The following is a 20,128-nucleotide window of genomic DNA, read 5'->3' as shown; positions in this document are numbered from 1 at the left end:
CGAATCCTTAGTGCTAGTTGTGTCCAATACTGTTTAGCTTCTGCGTAAGTAAAAGCTGCGTAGTGCGTGCCTTAGTAAAATTCAATGATTGGGCGTCGAACAGCCAGTATGGACGAACAAAAACAAGCGTGCCTGCTATTGCAAGAAATAATTTTAAAAAAATTAAATGCGGCAGTGTATGAAACTGAAGACTTTTCGGGCTCTTTTAATTTTTTATTTAGGGTCTTTACAATTATAAAGACATTCATGTTTTAGATCAATCCATCCATCAGCCCTTACAAAGTCCACTGCTGGATGAAGGCCTCCTCTAATGCTCGCCACTCCATTCGGTTTTGTGTCCTCTGAGTCCAGCGGCTTCTTAAAGTCGTCAGTCCACCTAGTTGGCGGGCGGCCTGTGCTTCTTTTGCCGAGATGTGGTCGCCTTTCGAGAACCGTTCTTCCCCATCGGTTGTCGGTTCTTCTAACAATATGGCCTGCCCATTGCCACTTTAGCTTGCAGATTTTGTGAGCTATGTCGGTGACCTTCGTTCGTCTACGAATTCCATTGCTTCGGATTGTATCGCGTAGCGAAATACCAAGCATAGCTCTCTTCATCGCTCGCTGAATGACCATGAGCTGATGGAAAAGGCTAACAGTAAAAGACCACGTCTCAGCGCCGTAGCTAGGTCATCACTAGATTTCGGGCACTGAGGTACATTGGACGAGAAAATACTTTGTAATTTTCCGAACGCTGTCCAACCGTGTTGGATTCTACGAGTTACCTGTCTCTCGAAGTTGGACTTACCCATACGGATCTGTTATCCCATGTAAATGTACTAGTCGATAACTTCGAGAGTAGTGCCGTTAACAGTGACGGGTTTGACATGAATGCCATTCATTTTATGACCCACCCGTTGTGAGACACTATAGAGATCACCTAGCATAGTATTATTGAGCTCTTCCAGGGACTCTGCCAGGATTACTTTATCATCGGCAAATCGAAGGATTGTGAAGTGTTCGCCATTGATGTCATTGATGTTTATACCTAGCCCTTCCCACTCCATCAGCTTAAACACGTCTTCCCGTGCAGCGGTTTCAGGGATATAACATCCTCCTGTCGAACTCCGCGCTGCAGTGGTTAAGCTTCGGTGCTTCCGTCGTGTAGTCGGACTGTCATGGTTGCGGCTTTGTTTAAACACTTTAAGACCTCGATATACCGGTAATCAATCTGGCACCGCTGAATAGACTCTAGCACTGCCTAGGTTTACGCAATACATATGAAATGTTTTAGATACTCCTGTACAAATTTATAGATCGTGTCTTCAGTGTCCACTTCGACATTTTTTCGTTGTAACGTATATTTTTATTCTTCGTTCATTCTCTTAACAAGTATTTCGTTTCGTCGAATCATTGCTAGGCGTTTCGCTATTAGCGTGTTTCGTGTGACGTAGGGCTGCGTAAGCAGCAGTTGGTGGGGTTCGCAGTGTAGATTAGGCTCAGTACTATATAAGCGCTGGTGCTGTGCGGCTCCTTCCTTTTCCTTGGTCTTCAGCCTCGGTCAGGTTCAGGGTGCGATTTTGTTGGGTGAGTTGTTGTAATATTAAACACTTTTATTTAATTTTAATTACTAACTTACTTTTGTTTTAATTGCGAATATGTGTATAGATTGTGTGTGTTAGATTAATTTTATTTGCTCTAAAGTTTATTGTCATATTAAATTAAATTATTGTAAAATGTTAGGATGTGCTTGTCTTTGTGGGCCATTTCCGTGTCAACCCAGAGACGATGGGGGTTGACTACAGAAAGGCTCACTTTCCGGTGTGACCTTTCAGGGTCCTTGGCGTGGCGGACACGTGCATTGCCGTTGTTGCCGGTGATACCACGTGGCCGGATTTTGGTGGGTTGGCTGCTACGACCTCAACATCTACGATAAAGAACTGCTCAACCTCTTTGGATCAGCATCGGGATTCTTCCCTCTGGCCGAGCAAAATTTTTTAACCCCGACTGACATCGTGATGGAGATGGTGTCGTGGAGCTTGGGCAACTGAACTCGAGAGACTGGCGGGTGTTCATCCACGGAGTTTCTGCGGAGCCACGTGTCACGGAGACCCGCTATGATAAGTGACCCCAGTTAACCTCCACCCACGTGTCAGAAATAATTCGAACACTCAGTGTTGTTTAAATTAATATTAGATTAATCAAAAATGTATTATGGTCCATGGTGTAGATTTAAAATAATTTCGGGTTGTGTTAAACTCGTCCGTTAATACATAAAAGGAAGATAAAGTTTTTTGTTAATTCAAATTTGTATTAAGCTTACATAATAAGCTGTTACATTAGTTTAATTTAATTTGGTTCTCCAATCCAATCTGTTCGCTAACTTTATATATATTTACCTCTCTGATTTAGTTCGTCGTGTTAAGAAAGAATTAATTTTCACTCATTCTATACTCCTTTTAATTTAATTACATTACATATATTTACTACATTTTTTTTTACGCGCGACTCCTTTTAATAATATTTTTTAATAATTCGATAGTATTTATTTCAAATAATTTTATAACAATGGTAAAAACCACAGCGTGTGTCGTCTACGCCACAATGCTAAACATTAATCACTAAACAAGCATGAACAAACGTGTTACAAGACAAGCGACGAGTCAAAGGGAAGGCAGGGCGCACGGGACGAGGCTACTCGCAAAACAATAGAACACGCTACAACACGTCTATAACTTGACTACGCTGATTACTAATCACTCGCATTAACCACTTGCAGTCCACACGTGTTTGTACTAAAAACTTGCAGTCGCACTAATCAAAGTGTAAAGTTGAAATTAGCCTTTAGAGTTTAGACTCAATATGTTAACAGTTGAGGAATGTGTCGTTTAAATAAAAACTACGTGCAATATATTTTCTATCTAAAGCATCAGCCTGTAATATTCCACTATTAGGTATAGGACTCTTTCCCCATTTAGAAGGATCAGATCTTAATCCACCACGTTGCTTCAATGCGGGTTGGCGGATAAATTCCCTGCTATGAGTAACGATCGCTATCAGGTGTACATGATAACAACCGGGAACGACAGCTTAACGTGCTCTCCGAGGCACGGTGGGGAGACTCACAAGGACTGCACAAACACCCAGACCACGGCAAAAACCTGTATGGCCAATACAAATGTTTGTCATGTAAGGGGATCGAACCCGCAACCGCCAGCGCAACAGGCATAATCCTCACAGCCATGGATTGCCGTTGCGCCAACGCGGCGTCTCGGCGTCGACGTTTTGTACCTGATTATTAAAAAAAAAATGAGGTTGAAAATACCTACATATACGGTAATAAAAAATAACAAACTCACAAAAATAACGAACATCATACGAAAACAAACGCGTTGTCCATACTGATTACTTAACGAAACGAAATAATAAATAAATTATCTAACGTGTAGTATAATAGGAACAAAAATATTCTTAAATAAAAGGTATCAAAAATATATTGGTTTTGGACATTGAAAGGAAAATAGTTAATATATATATATATACTAATACTAGCTGAATTATATATATATATATATATATATATATATATACTAATACTAGCTGACCTCGCAAACGTTGTTTTGGCATATATGTTATAAGCCCCCCTAATTCCCCCCCCCCTCCCTCTCTTATAGCTTAGGGGATATGAAAAATAGATGTTGGCCGATTCTTAGACCTACCCGATATACACACAAAATTTCATAAAAATCAGTCCAGCCGTTTGGGAGGAGTATTTTAACTAGCATTGTGACACGAGAATTTTATATATAAGATATTATACGGCAAGGAGAGATGTTCTGGACATTGAAAGGAATTTTATTCTTTTGAATTTGAGCTGTAATGTAAAAAAAAAAAACATTTTTTCAACATAAATAACGCTTGCCAGGTAAAATATATAATAGGTTGTATGATTATTTATACATATTAGGTTATTTTATCCGATATCTAATATAACGAACACCTCTACCAGAGGCGGCGCGTGACATTTTTTATGAAATCTTTTACTTCGCGTCGTCCTGTTTCTTTCGCACTCATTGAATACAGCGCTAACCTGCTAGGAATCGTAGGTATTTACTAAACTTCGTTTCATTGGAACGCAAATCGCAATCACTGGTGTTGCCAAATGTATATCGGTGATTCGCCAGTTTCCGCGATTAGTCCATTGCAGTGAAATAACACATAAGTATTTCTTAGTTTATTGGATTCTCTTTTTTGGCGGGAAGAGAAACGCGCCTTTTTTAAAATCGTCCTATACTTAAAATTAATTTTAATAGTATTTAATATTAAAAAATAAATAAAAATGCAAGTAGAAAGCGATGGAGATGAGGAGGAGCGATCAGTGAAGTCAATATCAGGAAAAAAAAGAAGAATTACAACTCCAACAATAGATCATAGATCTAGTAAAAAAAATAGATAACGCACTTAGAACAAAAAAGTGAAGCCACTTTTTTAAATATGTGTGAGTGAGTGAAGTGTTGACACTTTTTAAAAAAAGTCCCTGAAAATTTTATTAAGTGGGATTAAACACAATTAATTTAATATAGGTAAAATGGATATGCGAAAATAAAAATCTGTTTATAGTTTTAAATATATTTACTCCTTTTTTCGCTTCAAATTGTTAAATAAATCTATTGCAGCCATATTTTGATTTAATGATTTATATAAATCTGTGTCAATGAAAATTGCGTTTTTAAATAATTGATGATTCCTCTGAAGGGCAAGTTCCTGTTTTAAAGACGTCTAACTGTTTGCTGTAATGATTTAATTTTTTTACATTTTTTTTAAATAAAGTTCCTGTTTTTTTTTAACTTTTCTCTTAGTTTATGTTTTCTAGGTATATCAAAGATTGAATCTTGGTTAACGACTGATTTTAGACTCATCCGGTAGGTCCTAGAACAAAAAACACAACATTAAAATACGTAGTAGTAAGTAGCAGTATATACGTGATGGTACTCTGCGAAGTCCACGTTTTGTACCGTACATGTCAGCTTTATCAAAATGGTTTGAACAAACGACATCAGATGAGGATGGCTGTCGTTGTAGTTCATTTCGGCTCAGTCGTACAGCAGCTACATCTATCTATCTCCTATTAAAATATTCGATGGAAACCTAAAATCATGATATTTAGTAGTAAAGTATGAGTCAATTCACAAATTTAAACAGACACAAACGAGTTAAAAATTCATATTGACTTCAATTTAGGTAAAACATAAAACCACACGATAAAAAAAAAACAATAATGTTGTCCACTTTCTACTTAATCATTTTTCTATGATTGCCTACAATTTACTTACCCGCATTTTGGGCTAATGGAAATAAAAATTACTGGTAACACTCCCTCGGTACGTCATTTCGGGGCATGGAAATTATAAGTTTCGAATAACCTCAATATTATTTTGGAATAACAAGAAATATAAAGTTTTGTATGTACTTACGTGTGAAACGATATTTCTTGAGACTTTTTATTCACTTTGGTATTGTTTTTGCACCATTTAATTACATAAGAACGGCATTTTGAAGGCAAAGTTACTGTACGAGGTCCTGTGAGATACTAACGAAAATGAGCGTAGTTTGATGCATATGTGTGCGTGAGCGCGTGTGTTTACTTGAAGGAGCCGAGTTTTGTGGCTTCAGTAACAACAAAGGCCGCGCATTATCTACCTTTTTTTACTTCATCTATGCAATAGATAAGTATAAGACATACACTAAAAATGGATATACAAGACAATATCCAGACAACAGCTCAAATGGCGACTTTGTGGTTTATTTAGAACATTTAGATAGAGAAATTAAACTTGGCAATATGAGTCCTTTAAACCTCTCCAAATATTTCAAAAATATCAAGGGGGTTCATGAGAGAGCAAGGATTAATTCAAATAAAATTAAAATATCTTTCAAACAGGCAGCTTTAGCGAACGACTTTTTGAAATCCCGATGCTTATTAGAGCATAATTTAAGAGCATACATACCTGCATCCTCTGTGGAAAGGGTAGGGGTTATTAGATATATTTCGAAAGAAATAGGAAACAAGGAATTATTTGAAAAAATTTGCTATGATAGAGACGTTGTTGGAATACGTAGATTCATGAAACGCGAAAAAGGTAATTTAATCCCATTATCAAGCATATCAATAACATTTTCAGGTACTTCTCTACCTGAATATATTTTATTAGACGCATGGAGATATAAAGTACATACTTATATCCCTCCGGTATTACAATGTTTTAAATGCCTAAAGTTCAATCACTCAGCTAAAATATGTCGTAGTGAACAGGTTTGTTCTAAATGCTCTGAAAATCATTCATATAAAGATTGTATTTCTGAAACGTTAAAGTGTACTAATTGCTCTGGAAATCATCTAGCTATTTCAAAAGATTGTCCAATAAAAGCAGCTAGAACATTAAAACATAGGCAATCTTATGCAATGGCTACTATAAATAAAGATTTTGTAAACTTTCCAGCTCTTCCTAAGAGTAGCATACAGAATTACACAGGAAAAGTTGACAGTAATAAAAATATAGAATTAGCTCATGTACCAACAAAAACAGATAACTTTAATATCTCAGATATTGTAAATAATACAAAAGTCATGAATTCGATAGTAAAAACATTAGTAGCATTAGGAAATTCTGAATCAATTAAGACCACATCTCATATTAAGGAAATTTTTATTAAAAACTTATCTGAATAATGGATAGTTTAAAACTAGTACAACATAATATACAAAGTATTAATAATAAAAAACCTTTGTTACAAACACTTTTATTTGATAATGAAATAGATATATGTTTATTAAATGAAACATGGTTAAAAAGTTCCCAGTCACACTTTCACATGCCTGGGTATGATTTTATTTTTAAAAATGCTGAAAATGAACATGGTGGTGTAGCCTTTTTAATTAAAAGTTCTATAAAATATGTCCAACTTTCAACTCCAAATTTCCAAGATGTTCAAACGATTGCTATTTCTGTTGATACAAAAGTCGGTCCTCTAACTATTCTATGTGTATATTGTCCACCGAAAAATAAAATTAATATTTCTAAATTAAAAAATATTATAACCAGTCTCCCTAAACCATACATAATATCAGGTGATTTCAATGCGCATCATGTAGCATTTGGATGCACTTTAACTAAAACTAGAGGTAAAAATCTATATGATTTAATAGATGATCTAAATTTGTGTATTCTTAATACTGGTAGTGCCACTACTGTACGTAGGCCAAATGACAACATATCTGCCATTGATGTTACTTTAGTTAGTCCAGAGTTAGCACCCATATGCGACTGGTATGTGGGTGAGGATCCATTAGGTAGCTATCATTACCCTACATTTACTAATATAATTGCATCTCCAAATACTTATGACTTTAATAAAAATGTAAATAAATATATGTATAATAAGGCTAATTGGGAAAAATACTATTTTCTCTCAGAAAGTCATTTCATTAATTTTAAGATAACCAATGAAGATCCTGTAGGATCTTACAACAAATTTTGTAATATCCTAAATAATTTAAAAGAGGAATGTGTTCCCAAATTGAAATATTACACAAAAAAGAGAGATAATAAAGCCCCTTCCCCTTGGTGGAACGACATTTGTGCAAAGGCTGTAAATGATTGTAAATCAGCTTTATGTAATTACCGACGGAATTTAAATATGGAAAATTATCTTAACTATAAAAAAATGGAAGCTACGAAAAAGAGGATTATTAAAGAAGAAAAAAGGAAAAGTTGGAAAAATTTATGCACTTCATTTAATAGATACACTCCCATTAGCAATATATGGAATTTCATAAAAAGATTTAATCACATAAAAATAGGTTCTAACAGTAGAAATGATAGTTTTATACCAGACTTTTTTGATAAATATACAAAGACTGGAGTTGAAAATGATACTTGTTTAGATAATTTATTTGATAAAACAAAAGAAGATAAAAATAATGAATTTCTTCTAAAACAATTTAGTTGGGATGAATTTAATAGTGCTTTACTGTCAAGGAAAGATTCGACACCTGGTTTGGATGATTTTCCATATTTAATGATTAAAAAGTTACATAAAGTAGCACAATTAGTTCTTCTAAATATATACAATCTTTTATGGTCTTTTCAAATTGTTCCTGAATCGTGGAAAACACAACGTATTCTTCCAATTTCAAAAAATAATAAACCAATTCAAGATCATAACTCTTATCGTCCTATCTCTCTCACTTCTTGCGTAGGGAAAATATTTGAACACATGATTAAAGTAAGGTTGGATTATTTTGTAGAAACAAATTCTTTATTACCTGATTATCAACTAGGTTTCAGAAAAGGTAAAAGTGCAGTTGAAGGCTTCGTTTCATTCATTGCTGACATCAAAAATTCTATCTTTGCTCACTCTAATGCAATATGTGTATTTCTGGATGTTGAGGGTGCATATGATAATGTGAACCTGTTTCAATTGATCAGAGTTTTGAGTGAATTAAAAATACCTGGAAAGTTATTAAGATGGGTATTCAACTTTTTTTATAATCGCACAGTATATGTTAAATTTAATAATATTATACATGGGCCTAAGTATGCACATAAAGGATTAATGCAAGGTGCTATCTTATCACCAATTTTATACAATCTCTACACGTCTCAGATCCAAAATAATGTAAGAGAAAATAATGTAAATATCCTACAATATGCAGATGATTTAGTCATGTATTCTATTAATCAAAATATAAATATAGCTAAATGTAGTATAAACCAAGGTCTAAGTCAATTGCAAACTTTTTACCATAATAAACTTAAATTAAATATTAATTCTACCAAAAGTTCTGTTATGTTATTTGGAAAATCAAATTGTAATGTTCAAGTTACATATAACAATGAAAACATCCCTATTGTAAAGGAACAAAAATTCCTTGGTGTAATTATAGATAATAAACTTAAGTTTAATAGCCATATTGATTGTATATGTAAAAGAGCTTATAAAAGAATCAATATATTAAGATATTTAGCAGGAGTTTTTTGGGGTGCTGATGCAAAGATTCTAAGTACTTTATATAAAAGCATAGTAAGAAGCCACTTTGACTATAGTTGTATTGCCTATATAAATGCTAGACCATCTCTGCTAAAAAAACTAGATATTATTCAAAATAGGGCATTAAGAATAATTACGGGAGCTATGAAATCTACACCAATTAACTCAATGGAAATTGAAACAGGTATCCCTCCTCTAATATTAAGACGCTTGATGTTAGCTCAGAAATTTTGTCTAAAAATGCTTGCAATAAACTCTTCTTTACCTGTTAGGAAGTTAACGTTAGTAAAAGAATTATCGAGTTGTATAGTGTCTTCTACAAATATTATTAACGCTCAATCAATAATTTCTTGCTTCAATGCTTCCGCAAATGTCAGCTATTTTACATTAAAGGGGCCTACTCAAAGCACTGCCTGCAGGGCCTGCTTGCAGTTACTGCCGCAGAGGATGTTGCTCCACAAAGCACTGCAAATCATTTACGCGGCATACGTTGTCGTGTTCAGTTGTGTTCTCTTTGTCCTTGCCTAAATTCGTCAGTTTTTATAAATGGCTCCTACATTATTCAAACACCAAAAAATAGCATTGGGTTTGACTGTATTGAGTACTTGTAGCGTTCAAAAAAAAAAAAGAAAGCACTGGTGTAAAAAAGTTTAATATTTTTCATGTAAAAGCGACATAGCCTGCGACCGCATATCTTTGTTATGATAATGATCGTGGTTAGTTTTCCAAAGACATGGCAAATCCCTATACAATTAGATTACGTCCCTCCACACCTCTTTTTCTCGCTGGCTCATTTTTCTTGAAGAAAACAGAGCCAAACAAATCTTTAATATAAAAATGAGTCGCTGAATGTGTTGCTAAGCGCAAAACTCGAGAACGGTTGGACCGATTTCGCTAATTCTTTTTTTTTAAATATTCCTTGAAGTACGAGGATGGTTCTTACGGAGAGAAAAATTCAAAAAAAAAAAATTTAAATTTCCTGAAAAAGTCTAAAAACAACACTTTTCTATACTCCCATACAAAAGATTTGTGATAATACTTAAAAGTCAATTTGAACTTTAATACCATACGATAAAGTTTGTGTTAGGCGATACGAAGTTCGCCGGGTCAGCTAGTAATATAATAAAACCAAACCAACTAACCACCAACTAACTGATTAATTGCTAAATGACAACCACTGACAAGACAAACCCCAGGTCAAATAGAGTAGACAAACGTCGCAATGTACCGACGTAAACAAAATGGTGGTCTAAATCGGCCCGACCGAGCTACACATGTCCCTGATTGCAGTTTACGGAGTGGGGAGATCGTGTGTCGGGCTGGCAGAACGACACTGCGGCCCTGCGACAGGGTGAACAATTAAAATATCGGCCCTGCATGCATACATACAATACGATCGGCAGTGGCACTGCAAGCAGGGCCCTGCAGGCAGTGCTTTGAGTAGGCCCCTTTAAAGGGGCCTACTCAAAGCACTGCCTGCAGGGCCTACTTGCAGTTACTGCCGCAGAGGATGTTGCTCCACAAAGCACTGCAAATCATTTACGCGGCATACGTTGTCGTGTTCGCTTGTGTTCTCTTTGTCCTTGCCTAAATTCGTCAATTTTTATAAATGGCTCCTACATTATTCAAACACCAAAAAATAGCATTGGGTTTGACTGTATTGAGTACTTGTAGCGTTCAAAAGAAAAAAAGGAAGCACTGGTGTAAAAAAGTTTTATATTTTTCATGTAAAAGCGACATAGCCTGCGACCGCATATCTTTGTTATGATAATGATCGTGGTTAGTTTTCCAAAGACATGGCAAATCCCTATACAATTAGATTACGTCCCTCCACACGTCTTTTTTTCGCTGGCTCATTTTTCTTGAAGAAAACAGAGCCAAACAAATAATATAATAAAACCAAACCAACTAACCACCAACTAACTGATTAATTGCTAAATGACAACCACTGACAAGACAAACCCCAGGTCAAATTAAGTAGACAAACGTCGCAATGTACCGACGTAAACAAAATGGTGGTCTAAATCGGCCCGACCGAGCTACACATGTCCCTGATTGCAGTTTACGGAGTGGGGAGATCGTGTGTCGGGCTGGCAGAACGACACTGCGGCCCTGCGACAGGGTGAACAATTAAAATATCGGCCCTGCATGCATACATACAATACGATCGGCAGTGGCACTGCAAGCAGGGCCCTGCAGGCAGTGCTTTGAGTAGGCCCCTTAACGATAAATATCTCAAAATCTGTCTATTCTAGCTCTCTATGGCCTGTTTATGGATATAAATTTGAAAGCATTTGGGAAAATTTTTTTACAATTATTCTCGATATCAATAGTAAAACAGAACTGCTTAGAATATTAGATTATAAAAAAGATTTTTATAAAATTTATACGGATGGATCCAAAAGCACCCAAGAAGTTAAAGCAGCTTATTTCGACAGTAATTTAGGATGTACAAAATGTATTTTACTAAACAACAATTGTTCAATTTTTACTGCAGAATGTTACGCAATTTATATGGCATTATTATATGTAAATTCCAGTAGTAATGTTAGAAATGTTATTATTATTAGCGATAGCAAAAGCGCTTTATTAGCTATAGACAGTTGTAAATTAACCTTTAAAACAAATTATTTAGTATTTAAGATTAGAAATTTATTGTACAATTTAAATGCGAGAAATGTTTACGTTGAGCTAGCCTGGGTACCCTCCCACAGAGGAATATCTGGTAATGAAAAAGCTGATCAAGCTGCAAAAAGTGGATATGATGAGGACCATAGAGATGTTGTTAAAACACCTTTCTCAGATTACTTTCCAATCATCAAAGACGGAATTAATATACTTTGGAGAGATTATTGGACCATAACAAAACAGAATAAAGGACAATGGTACGCTAAAATTCAAAAAGACTTCAATACTAAGCCCTGGTATAACACCATCAGCTGTGAATCAAGAAAATTTATCTCCATAATTAATAGAATGAGATTTGGACATTGTCTAATTCCCTCTCATCTTTTCAAATTAAAAATTATTCAAGATCCTAAATGTACTAAATGCAGTGAGCCATACGCCGATATAAACCACATTATTTTTAAATGCGAGTCATTGAAGTTGCATAGATTAATCCTGGCTTCGGATATAGATAAAATTTGCTCAGAAAATAAAATAAATACTCCCCGCCGCCCAGAAGAAATATTAGCCAACCCAAGATTTTTCAAACCATTATTCAAGTTTATATGTTCGACAATAGAGAAGATATAATAAGGAAAAAAAAAAAATCTGAAGTGTAGAAGTTTTTGTTTATAATTATATACATAATAAAATAATAAAAATTTGTACAGTTTAGAGCGAAGGACTCGAATCCAGCTCTCAATAAATTAAAAAAAAAAAAAAATCTTAGTTTATTTACGCACTATTTCTCGTATACAACAGAACGATCTTTACATAAATCAACCGCTTTTAGATATCAAATACGACTTTTTTCAAAACAAGAAATAATTCTTAAATACTGCCTAATATTTATAATAAATGTTTTAATGAATTTAAATAACTTCAAATGATTTATATAATACAAAGGATTATTAATTTAATTTTTACAAACATTAGTCAGTGTAAAGATGGCGCTGCAAGCAAGATACGAAAGAAAGACTTATTGCTTAAAGTAATAAATTTTGGAACAGAATGATGATATTAATTCTAATAAATATTAATTCGAACATTTGTAAATTGAGTAAGCACAAACACAGTAAAATGCAATTAAACTTCTTCAAAGCATTCAAACGGTCGAAACAGTGTCTATTAAATATCAGATTTCAATTAATAACGGTTTCATGTTTTGCTTGATACAACCACCCTAGCACTCCCCCTCACTATCATAATAACAATAATTAATACATCGTCTTTGGTATGCTTATTAATTAGCAAATTAAATAAGGCTAAAGTAACTGAGGTAATCTTCTGATACGATTTAATAATTCCATTTGAGAAATAGAAATCCTGTTTCCTGTTTTATAATTATAACATAAATTCCAAAAAATCATGGTACAATTCTTAGAACCCAAAAAATAGTCATAATAAATATGGGAAAAACCATATAGCTCATCTAGTTTTCTACAAAAATAAAAATAAACAATTGTAATGTTTCAAATATATATTTTATTAATTACTTTCATATAATATAATAATATAATTAATTTACCAATATTAAGTATTAAAAATTAGTTATCCAACATTTACTTAGCACTTATTTTGAATTTTATTCACAAAAATCACATATGTCTATACTGAATTGGCATCAAGATCAATATTATTCTCTTCATGAAAAAATTGCATTAATTTTTTTTCATACTTATCACGTTTTAAGTAAAAAACAATATCTGATCTTTCTGCAAAACTTTTCTCACTTACAAGAGTTTGATAGATACGTTTGTTTTCTACCATATCTTCATCTGTTGGATATATTGATAAATAGCTAGCCACTGCTTTTGCAGCATCATCAAACCTATCTAAGCGATAGTAGGAAATTTGCAAATAATTTAACACATCAGCTAGTAACGCAACACCAGAGTCATACAGTGGCTTCAAATTATCCTGACACTTTTGCCTGCAAGCGATAAGGGGTAATATATTATTTGCAACCATAATTACAAATTCTGGAGACCAATCCTGTTGTGATTGATGCTCACATTCTGCTCGACATGAATTCTCCCAAGTTAGATAATCAGTTATAGTTTCTTCCATGTTAGCAATTGTATCCGCCCAGTTATTATTCTTATATGATTGCTTACCCAACTTATACAAAACTTGATAGTCCTCACTCTCCAGATCAATCACTTCCTTAACGTCAACTTCAGGTTGCTGTATGTAATATTCTACATTTCTTTTCATAACATCATCATCAGAATGTGCTACATGATATGTGTAAGCAGCTGAGGCAGCCTTTGGCAAGGCATTCATTTCATAATAACATAAATGTAGGTATGCATAGGGTTGTCTTGCTTGCAAATTGTTTAAGACTGTATCAGAAACATTGCTGTACATGTGAACATTTTCAAATTCTTCTTTTTGGCATTGAGACAGACAGTCCCTCATAACAAGAAAATATTCAAATATCTCAAGTTCTTCAATATCTTCTTTCATTTGATTGCTAAGATTTTCAGACTTGCATTTTAGTCTACAGTTTATATTAATTGATTTGTAAACTTTGTATAAATGTAATGATCCTTCAAATTGTAATATGCATTCTGACCATCTTTCTTTTGAATATGCATCTACTCCTTTTTTATAAATTACATCTAATGATGAAAACTTAAGACACTCACAAGTCACAATAACACCTAAAAATATTATAAGCTTAAATAGTTTAAAAAACATTGTAACGTTACCAACTAAATAATTTTTACACGAACTGTTCGCTTGGTAAGTGAAATATTCGTTATTACTTTGTAAGCGTCTTCTGTTCAAACTATTATTAGACTGAATCGGAATGACTTCACTGTATAACAACGAACTTTGACCTATATACAGACAGATATTAACAAGTTATATAAAATATACAACATAGATTAGCGTTATAAAAAGTATTTGAATGCATTATCGCTTATATATATATATATATATATATATATATATATATATATATATATATATATATATATATATATATATATATATATATATATAACACCGTGTGTAATCATATCTGTAACATGTGTGTGCCTGTGTGGTGTTGGTACTTTAGCAATCTCAGCAAAATGAAGATTCATATTTATTTTATATCACTTTTCAAATAAACCTTAACACGAAACATATGTACTTAACTACTTTTTCTTTTTTATCTTTAATTTTTTGACTTTACCGCTCTGGCGCTCATTCCGTTCGGTTTCAGTAGCAGGGCTGCCAGGTGCACAAAAAGTGTGATCGTACGTCAACTACAAAAAAAAAATCGTATGCCAAGGAGAAATAAAAAGATCGTACAGCCCTTTAAGACTAAGTACTAATTTTTTATTATAAATTATCAAAATTCGTTTAGTTTTAGAAAATAAATGTAATAAAACTATTTGTTACACTCATACAAAATTTTCTGTGGTCATATTTTTTAATAAAAGAATTTGTTGGGTTAAACTTCGTAAAATTTTCGTTTCTTCTTAATTGATTGCTTAGCCAATAATTTGCACTTATGTGTATCATTGGATAAACTGTTTCTAAGTTTTGTTTTAATTAAATAAACTTCGCTGAATGCTCGTTCACAATCTGCACAGTAATAGGGAAAACATAACAAATTTAAAGCAAATTGAGCCAGTGTTTTATAATTTTCAAATTGTTTTTTATTTCAAAATGTGTTTTTTTTTTCAAGTCGCAATTAATACCGAAAGAGAAAATATCTACATTATATATATTAGTTTTGTTAGAAAGCAAACAAATACAGCTCTTATATGATTATTCAAAGAGACTTCATTCACAAGTACACATAGTAATATATACACTAACTTTTATTTATATATATGTATATTGTAACGCGGGCAACACGAGCGAGCGCCACCGACAGCTCGCCAGAGACCACGGAGGTTACCGCCTCATTACTGCGATTATCTACGAACTGTCAATTTTGAATATTAAAAATATATTTAAAAAAGAAAGGAACTGTCGATTGTCGAATGATACATTATTACCTATGCTTTTGTCATTAAAACTGTAAAAAAACATTATTTTGGAAAACATTTTTGTGGTTTGATTTTTATCGACCACAAAGTGGCGCCCAACGTGGGGCCTGAACCGACGGAGTTCTCCATTGCTACATCGGAAGAATAATCATGATGCGAACACGGCGACAATCTCGCCGACAAAGTGTGTACGGCGACGCGGGAGAAAACGTGGACGACCATGAAGAGGATAAAATGACGGCGTCTGGCGTGGCTAGCATTATGGCCGCCGCGCAACGCTTGCAAACCAAAGCGTTCGAGCGGATGTTCGAACGGCTGTTGGAGCAGCGACCGCCGACTCCTGCTGTGGCCGCCCAGCCTTCGGGCAATTTCTCGATGTGTACCGCTCGTTTCGCCGCCGCTGCCGACGAAGACATCGAAGATTCATCAACACCGCTGAATGTTACTAAAGAATTTTCCAGTGACATTAACATGTTTGCTTACAGCCCGATATCCAGTGAGGAGTATAGTCATCTGTCACCCGTAGATGATTTTTCTAGTTCGACATACTGTGATGCCTACTACGACGCAACGGTAGATAGTGATCACCGCTGTTCCGACTTGGAGTATTTTAATTATGACGACTCGTCTGATGGGGCAAACGCAACAATGGTTGACCCCAATTTTGATAAGGTAAATTCCACAATAATTGACCCCGATTTTGATGAGGTGGAAAGCACTATTCTCGCCCCACTTTCTCTTTCGATGCCAAGTCGGAGGCCCACGTTAAGTATAACTATTAGTGGTAAGAGAGGCATTGCACTTATTGATACCGCTGCTAAAAGTTGTATAGCTGGTCATAAACTTTATAAATTGCTTAAAGATATGGGGCAAACGTTTATAACACGACAGGTAAATGTGAAATTGGCTGATGGCATAGTACGCCCACGGGATGTTTTGGTAGCCCGTGTGGATGTGACTATTTCTGTTAATAGGACAGTTACCACAGATTTCGTGATTTTCCCAGAGGCCGACAACAACGAGACCCTCTTAGGGATAGACTTCATAAACGCCGCTGGTATGGTAATAGACTTCGCAGCTTCTACGTGGCATTTCTCAGGTAACCAACAGTTTTATCCTCTGGAATATGAGGGGGATGAGGAGATACTGAGAACTTCTGTTATGGCTTCTTCGATTGTACTGAAGGAAGACGAAGGAACCATGCTTACCTGCGAACAACGCCAACGTCCAGAAGAGCTGCTGCAGCGACATGAAGATACCTTTCGGCCAGGAGGAGAAGCTACTCCATTTGCCGAACACCGGATAGATACGGGCAATCACGCACCCATTGCTGTACCACCTTACCGTTTTACGCCAGCGAAGAAAACAATTATGGAAGCGGAGCTGACAGAGATGTTAGAAGACGGGATCATAGAGGAGTGTAAAGCTGCATGGGCCGCACCAGCACTGTTGGTCCCTAAAAAAGATGGTACTTACCGATTTTGTGCCGATTACCGTCGCCTGAATGCTGTAACTAAAACAGATAACTCCCGTCGACCAGCACCCGACTTTCAAGAGGGTGGCCTCGTATTACTGACGACGCATGTCCATAGTAACGTGCAGAAGGGCAAGACAAAAAAGTTCATGCCTCTACGCGATGGACGATATAAGGTACAACGTGTGGTTAGTCCATACACATACGAAATAGGCGATGTGCAGGGGCAAACCTTAGGACATTTCCACAGCTCTGACCTTACTCCGTTTATAGGCATGACGGGGCAATACCTTCCTGTACAGCCTCGTCGATTACGTGGGCGACTTCGTGTTCAACCCGACACCCCCGTAACACCTCGTGTAGACGCTCACCCATCCACACTCACTCCGCCTCGACACACTTACACCAACTCACTTTCGGGGCGAAATCGTGATTTGGAGGAGGAGGATGTAACGCGGGCAACACGAGCGAGCGCCACCGACAGCTCGCCAGAGACCACGGAGGTTACCGCCTCATTACTGCGATTATCTACGAACTGTCAATTTTGAATATTAAAAATATATTTAAAAAAGAAAGGAACTGTCGATTGTCGAATGATACATTATTACCTATGCTTTTGTCATTAAAACTGTAAAAAAACATTATTTTGGAAAACATTTTTGTGGTTTGATTTTTATCGACCACAATATATACTTATAACTTATATATAAGTTATTTTCTATGATTAAACAAAAAATATTTTATTCTGTGACTAGACCGATCCACAGACAGATTTAGTGTAGTGTGCAAACAACGAGTTCTAAGAGATTCCAAATTCTAAACTCTACCGATTTTTTAAAGCTTCGTACTTTATATAAAATTTTGAGAACCACTGGCAGTAGGCAGCACCATCCAACTGCTGGCTAATAAATAGAGTGATCTCATGCATTTTGCCCATAGTCATCATGCTGGGCAGGCGGGTTGGTGACCGCAGGCTTTGTCGCACCGAAGACGCCGCTGCCCGTCTTCGCCCTGTGTATTTCAAAACCAGCAGTTGGATGGTTATCCCGCCATCGGTCGGCTTTATAAGTTCCAAGGTGGTAGTGAAATTGTGTTATCACTTAGTCACCTCTTACGACACCGACGGGAAGAGAGGGGTGACTATATTCTTTAATGTCGCAGCCACACAGCCATTTTTCAGTACTAATTTGGTATATTTGAGGCTACGAAGCATGAAGATAGCATATTTTTAATATGTTACTAAATGTCGGTATATAAGTACAAATTCAACTTTTGTGGTATTTTTTTAGTATATTCACTTGGCAGCCCTGAAAAGGAATATAATATACATGAGTCAAGATCGTTTCAATATGCTAGGTATGCTATCCGACCGAAGATTTTTGCCTTATTTGGTGTCTATTTGTGTTTCGATTACTTCGATCGGTTTATGGCGGTTGTTTCACACACACGTCTTTAGTGCATACACTTCACACGTCTTTAGTGCGACAAAGCCGGCCCAGCTTGGTAACTATGGGCAACACACATGAGTCTAAGTCATTTTTGGCGCGAACTTGTGGAGGCCTATGTCCAGTTGTGGATTGCAATAGGCTGAAATTATGATAATGATGATGGTGATTACTGAAAATAGCAAAAATGCTCACTAGACTAAATCTAGTTGCGCGATTGAATCATCGTCCTTTCAAAAAAATGCCAAATTGTTCTGTTTTTTGCTGCCAAAAGAGATCTACCACGTCAAATTTACTTAAAGATAGCGTTATCTTTCATATGTAATTTTTTTTTAAATCACATTATTACTGTATACTTCTTTTAAACCTTTTTTAAAATTAAAAATTACAAATGTTATCGGTCGTGTTGTTTCGGATTTGTTTACCAATGCAAGCCGCTCGCCCTCGTACAATATGCGGATCGGTCGAGTGACTGATCCGAGTCGATTTCCGAGAAATTGCTGTCGCCGAGCGAGTGTTGTACCGGTTTGTTTGTAGATAGTTATCGATAAAAATGGCAAAGGCAAAGGAGTCAGACATTTTTGAGATTCTGATTTATTTATAATATAATATTGTGAGCTTTATTTAATATACATTGTTTTATAATAAAATTGCATTAAATTAAATATAATACAATACTTACGAGTATTAACACATTTTAGTAGAATTACTTAGTGTGAACTTCGACCTTATTGTTTATATTAATTTTTGCAGGTTTGCTAAAGATCCAAATTTAAGGCATACATGGAAAAACGTTTTAGTAACAGACTAACCCTTACGATGTTTGTTTTTCATGGTTTTGAAATAAACATACAAAAAGATTGTTTTATATATTTATTACATAAATCAAATCAATAAAATTCAAATATATATATAATAGGTGCGTGCGTGTATTTTAATTGGCACGTGCAGACAACACACATAATATCAAAGTACTTCCCTGAAAAAAATGTAAAGTTAAGCCCGTGTAACTCAAGTAATTGCAAATTTTATTATCATGTATATGTTATAAATGGAATAAATTTAAAGCTGTTTTAATTTATTGTATTTTTATGAGCCCTTTGTTACCAGTCGAAAGTAATATTATTTTCTGGGAAATCTACTTGTTATATTTTGTACTGTGCATTAGAATTAATATTGTTTTTTTCTTTAACATAAAATAATATCTATAGTGCGTTCAAAAAGCTGAGATACCAAACGTAAACAAACCAAATGCGAGGTCATTTAATTATGCAGGGCTTTGTAACCTTTTTTTTACTTACACAAATTTTTAAAATGGAAATCTATTTATTTTTTGATAATTACTTAATTAAATATAATTATGTATATAAGATTGGATACTTCTGAAATAATAATTATCAAAATATAAAAATCACCGCGAGCACTTGCGGACACGGAATGAAATAAAAATAATTAATAGAAAATGAAAGGGCCGTCGGTGGTCCGAATGTTTTCAAAGACAGTTGAAATATCGTTCGACCTTG

The 20,128-nt window shown here is 35.0% G+C and overlaps 1 protein-coding gene and 3 long non-coding RNA genes across 4 annotated transcripts; 2 read left to right on the top strand and 2 right to left on the bottom strand.

Moving 5' to 3' along the window:
* Nucleotides 1–1,458: 1,458 nt before the first annotated feature.
* On the top strand, nt 1,459–1,964 carry LOC123669536. The gene is made up of 2 exons (XR_006745768.1): nt 1,459–1,563; nt 1,812–1,964. It is a non-coding gene; the product is annotated as an uncharacterized LOC123669536 (long non-coding RNA).
* A 6,336-nt stretch (nt 1,965–8,300) lies between these two features.
* On the bottom strand, nt 8,301–9,398 carry LOC123669529. Its single transcript, XR_006745767.1, has 2 exons — nt 9,293–9,398; nt 8,301–8,488 (listed from the first exon to the last, which is right to left on the bottom strand). It is a non-coding gene; the product is annotated as an uncharacterized LOC123669529 (long non-coding RNA).
* A 3,818-nt stretch (nt 9,399–13,216) lies between these two features.
* LOC123656765 (cartilage-associated protein-like) lies at nt 13,217–14,548 on the bottom strand. The gene has a single exon (XM_045592427.1). It carries the CDS (start codon nt 14,395–14,397, stop codon nt 13,303–13,305), a length of 1,095 nt encoding a protein of 364 aa, XP_045448383.1. The 5' UTR covers nt 14,398–14,548; the 3' UTR covers nt 13,217–13,302.
* Nucleotides 14,549–19,178: 4,630 nt separating this feature from the next.
* On the top strand, nt 19,179–19,682 carry LOC123656776. Its single transcript, XR_006743596.1, has 2 exons — nt 19,179–19,218; nt 19,359–19,682. It is a non-coding gene; the product is annotated as an uncharacterized LOC123656776 (long non-coding RNA).
* The last annotated feature ends 446 nt before the right edge of the window (nt 19,683–20,128 follow it).

Source organism: Melitaea cinxia, chromosome 1 (assembly GCF_905220565.1).
Source record: "Melitaea cinxia chromosome 1, ilMelCinx1.1, whole genome shotgun sequence".
In the NCBI taxonomy this organism is placed as follows: Eukaryota; Metazoa; Arthropoda; class Insecta; order Lepidoptera; family Nymphalidae; genus Melitaea; species Melitaea cinxia.
This window is presented reverse-complemented; position numbering and strand designations above follow the sequence as displayed.